The sequence below is a fragment of the Phyllobates terribilis genome, unplaced genomic scaffold, assembly GCF_046119375.1.
Source record: "Phyllobates terribilis strain yellow unplaced genomic scaffold, ASM4611937v1 Scaffold_33__1_contigs__length_13283291, whole genome shotgun sequence".
NCBI lineage: Eukaryota > Metazoa > Chordata > Amphibia > Anura > Dendrobatidae > Phyllobates > Phyllobates terribilis.
The window spans coordinates 12,259,526-12,264,646 of record NW_027362793.1 but is presented as its reverse complement, the minus strand read 5'-3'; the positions used below and the strand labels follow the sequence as shown (position 1 = coordinate 12,264,646).

General features: G+C 45.3%; 1 protein-coding gene across 1 annotated transcript; it reads left to right on the top strand.

Moving 5' to 3' along the window:
- The first annotated feature begins 580 nt into the window (after positions 1 to 580).
- LOC141180608 (olfactory receptor 5B21-like) lies at positions 581 to 1,489 on the top strand. Its single transcript, XM_073660693.1, has one exon. The coding sequence runs from the start codon at positions 581 to 583 to the stop codon at positions 1,487 to 1,489; it is 909 nt and encodes a 302-aa protein (XP_073516794.1).
- Positions 1,490 to 5,121: the final 3,632 nt, after the last annotated feature.

The window sequence follows — 5,121 nt, the reverse complement described above, 5'->3', positions numbered from 1 at the left end:
ATGTATACATCTGCATTTCACTATCTCTTGCGTGACAGGTACTTTAGCACAAAGACTTTTAATAGGGTCCATAATCCATCAAATTAACATATTTTTGTGATTTAGTATTATTATTTTTTGCTGTATGGTAACTTTATGATCATTTTTGTTTTTAATTTATGTGAATTCTAATAATATTGTTAATTGATGTTAAAATATTCCATTGTTTTTTCGGGTTCCAGCCCAGGTTTTTGCTTTCCTTTAAGGACTATCTGGCGACAACACATAGGAGAGAAATTGACTTATTGAAAACATAAATATATTTTCATTGAAAAATAGAGTGAAAAATTTGCACTAGTTTGTTTATGTAGCACATAAACGTATACTCCGATACCTAATACAAATAAACCCAAAATGGGTGCGAAACTAAAAATCCTTCAAGGAATGTCACTATATGGTTGGATTATCTTTGACAACCATTTGACCACCTAGAAAAGGTATTACATTCTTAATTTTCTCTATTTGACTAATTTATTGATATTCTATGTATTTTGTCTAAAATCTCCAACACATTTTGTGCTTTTTTATGAAGAAAATACTAATGAAAAATGAGACTTCTTTTAAATATTTTTATATTTTGCCGTTTTCTGAAGATGCAAAAAATAATCCCTTCATTGTTACTTTTTTTTTCTTGATATATTTGGTTGGGATACTCGTCAATTCCTCCGTTATCAAAGTCATATATCTGGAAGTTCAATTACATAAACCAATGTATCTCTTTATCTGTAATTTATCCATTGTAGACTTATTTTATACATCGGTCATGGTTCCTAAATTATTGCACATTTTATTGTCCGGGAATCACTTTGTTTCCTTCTCACAATGTTTTACTCAGTTGTACTTTTTCTCAGTTTTGGTGACGGCAGAGGAAATTCTCCTCTTCATTATGGCTTATGACCGATATGTTGCCATCTGCCTCCCCTTACATTATCATCGGATCCTAGGTCAGAGAAATTGCTCCCTGATAACTATTGGAAATTGGGCAGCGGCTTTTCTAAACTCTTTAATTCTTGTCAGCTCAGTATATTTCATGTCCTCCTGTCACTCCAATATCATCCACCAGTTCTTCTGTCATCCTAAGGCACTAACGAAGACAACCTGTACGGGAACGCAAATGTTGTTTGTTATAATAGGCATAGAAATTTTGATCTTGGCGTTTATTCCCTTTGTGTGCACTTTTGTTTCTTACTTTAAAATTTTCTCCATCATCTTCAAAATGAAATCAAAAGAAAGCAAAAAAAAAGCCTTCTCCACCTGCTCATCTCATGTCACTGTCATGACTATTTACTATGGGACAGGCTTACTTGGTTATGCGATACCATCCAATTCAGACGTTCTGGAGTTAGTCGGTAATACAGTATATACAACTATCATCCCCATGTTAAACCCAATCATATACAGTCTACAGAATTCCAATGTAAAGTCAGCATTGCTGGGATTAGTAAAGTGATTTGGTTTTCTAAAGAAGAGAGAAAAGTAAAACACTTTGAATAAATTAAGGATCGGTCATATTGGATTTCCCCTTCTTTCCTTTTCCCCCACAAAAACCACATGCAAGCTCAACTTAACAGAGTATGTATCAGGAACATTAAAAAATATAAATTTTATTGAAGCAAGATAAAAAACACATAGATACAATACTAACTGGCTGCAGGAATTTGACAGTGGATACTTAAAGGCACCACTAGATGGCACCAAAACACTTCAATAGGTATATAGATATAGATATAGGAGCAAACAAACTCCTGAAGAGAGGGCCACAATAGGGTAAATATACAGGTGCAGTAACTATAAAAAAAAGTACCTAACATAACTACCAAATGTAGTAAATTGCATCCTGCATGTAAACAATCAAATTGTCCATAAAGTATTATCCATATATGGTCCCCCGCTAAGGAGATTAATGAGCCAAGAGTAGTGGTACAGCAAGAGTACATTTGCTTGTGACAAAGAAGCACACCGTCTCTGACTAAGAATAATTGCAGATTTTTTAAATATTGTGCTGGATTCCTGATGCTTTCTAGTGCATTTAGAATAAATAAAAATATGTGTAATTGTCATTCAAACGCAACAGGATAGATGTCAAATATAGTATATCACTGACCTATTATATAGAGTCAGGCACTCCTGCTGGCATCTCTCAACTCTCCCCACTACACCCTTCTTTTTTACTACTGCAGTTGTACAATACATTACTGACTAGAATATTTGTTCAATATTTTAGGGCTTTCTCTTCCTAACACCCTAAAATGGCTCCTGTATTCTCTTCCTCTGCTATTTTATAGACTATGATAGTCCCTTCTGATTAGCAGTTCTATACTATGAAATGTGATACCTGCTAGGCATTGTGGGGAAGAAAGTGCAGTCTAACCTGTGGTCATGTAAACCTTTGTCCATGATGCAATCTTCTGCAATATGTAAAATTATGGCAGGCTTTTTTTGATTATTCACGAGAATACAACTGCAAATAGTTTGACTTCGCCAGAACATGCAAATTTCATAACATTCAACACAAATTTGAATTGTATTAAATCAAGTTGCTCATCACTAGGAGTCATTACTGTGCCCCCTAAATATATATCTATATAGACAACAATGTAACCCCTGAAAATATACGTAACCAACACTGTGTACCCTGAATATTTTCATAGCCACCATTGTGTCTCCTGAATAAATATTTGGCCATCACTGTGTCCCTTGAAAATAAATTAAGCCACCTCGTTGCATCTTGAGCAAAATATGTGTCACCACTGTACCACCTGAATATATACAGTACAGACCAAAAGTTTGGACACACCTTCTCATTTAAAGATTTTTCTGTATTTTCATAACTATGAAAATTGTACATTCACACTGAAGGCATCAAAACTATGAATTAACACATGTGGAATTATATACTTAACAAAAAAGTGTGAAACAACTGAAAATATGTCTTATATTCTAGGTTCTTCAAAGTAGCCGCCTTCTGCTTTGATGACTGTGTGACACCCCAGGGGTCTGGTTGCCACAGTGATAGAGATATTACGTCTGAGAGCAGGTGGGAGGTCCTTTGGTCAGGGATCCTGTGCATGCCACACCTCCTGCCCAGTCTTGGGAGGGGAAGGACTTCCCCTATATAAACCTGGGGCTGAGGCAGGGTAGGGAGTTCTGAGAGGAGAAGACAGGGAGCAGAGCTGCTCTATGGGCTCTGCTCCACAGGCAGGCCCTGTCCAGGGGCCTGAGCCTGGAGTCAAGGAGAGTAGAGACAAGAAACAGCAGAAGCAATACTACTACGAGTCAGGGGCTGGCAGCTGCAGAGCTCGCCCTGACTGAGAAGCTTTCTTACCGGACCCGGCGTCCGAGGCTGTGGGGACTAACTCTTACCCAGCAGCAGAAGCCGACCGGCAGGGGATTTCAGGTCCTCAGGCCCAGAAACCCGAAGGCACGGTCACACGCGTGGGACCAGCACCGCCATCGTGGAGCGGAAGCCATTAGAAGGCCCCGAGTCACCGGCCATACGGGTGAGCACCACACGGTACACTCAGGGACGTGGGCTACTTATATCCGCTTCTAGCAAGGTAGCCAGAAGAGTACAGTCAGTTTGGGAGGCCTACAACTCCGCCTGGCCAGGGGAGATCCCATCTGCTCAAGGACTGACCAGGCCCCGTTCACTAGCAAGTACTCCGGGAGGGTCTATCGTTGTTACCAGTAAAGACCCTGAATTACACCGCACCGTCTCTGAGTGGTTCCTGCTACCCCCATCATCCACATCTGCTGCCCTGAGGCCATACCCCTCCCGTTGGGGGTTATACCATCTACGCTGCACCATCCATCCACCGGCCTCAGCGGACTGTCCTGCAGCGGCAGCTCCATAGCTGCATTCAACGGGTGGCGTAGTCGTCCTGCATCTACCGCTGTTACATCGCCGCTCAGTTTGACTCCCTGGGCACGGACCGGGTCACCGCCACGAGACTACAACCCTCAAGAGATCCGGCTCCGGGTAAGCTCCCGCGTGCGCAACGCAGCGCGACACAGGCCCAGGGGCGCGTCAACTTTGGCGTAGTCGGCAGGATTTCGTGCCCACAACCACCGGGTACTGCGTGCCTGAAAAAGAGACTTTTCAAACTTACCTGTGGTGAAGATTCCCGCCATCCGGCGCCATCTTCAGCCTTCTTCCCGCCATCGGTGAAGTTTCCCGCCATCCGGCGCCATCTTCTGCCTTCTTCCCGCCATCCGTGGAGTTTTCCCGCCATTGGACGCCATCTTGAGGACGCCGCGCGGGAAGAAGAGGGGCGTGGACTCCGAAAGCGCGCGAGAACTGAAGCCCCGCCTCACGTCCGGACGTTGCGTGGGGTCCTGGAAGGAGCCCAGCAGACGCCGACGTCACAGGAGCGCGACGCCAGGTCCTCTACCCCGACGATTGACTGCGGAGCCGCGGCCTACGGAAGAGGATCTCCGGAAGGTAGGCCACGGTCCACTAGGGGGGAGGAGGACACCAGGAACGGACAGCAAGATGGCGGACCGGCAGCAGACTAAGCTGCCCAGCATCGGCAGTGCCCCAGTCGTCGCCGGCCCCGACCAGCGCCGGGAGAAGACGCGTGACGCAGGAGCGGTCGCGGGAGCAGGTAAGAGGAGTCTCCCTGTCCCGGACGCTGCCAGCGTCAGCCTGCTCCCGGGCCCCCTGGTGGAGCCGCCGATTCCGGGCGCTGCAGACACCGACCTGCTCCAGCCCCCGCAACAAGCCCTGCGGCCAAGCCCTCCAGCCCTGGGCACTACCACCACCAGCCCGCGCCCAGGCCCAAAGTTGCACCCTCTGACCCCGGGCGTCATCAACGGCGACCCTCTCCACGCCTGGTCGCAAGGCCTGAACTCCCCAGGTGCAAAAGGACTGTACGCCCTCCACGTTAACCAAGGAGGAGCTGCAGTACTACCAATACGAGGAAAGCCAAGAGGACCCGGACGGGTCTGAAGCCTACACACAAGAAGGAGCAGGAGGATGCCGTTACTGAAGTACGGTAAAGTGGAACTGTACATAGTTACCCGTAGGGGTACTTGTGTTGCTAATTAAAATATGGTCCCCGTTGGGACAAGTGTGAACTGTTC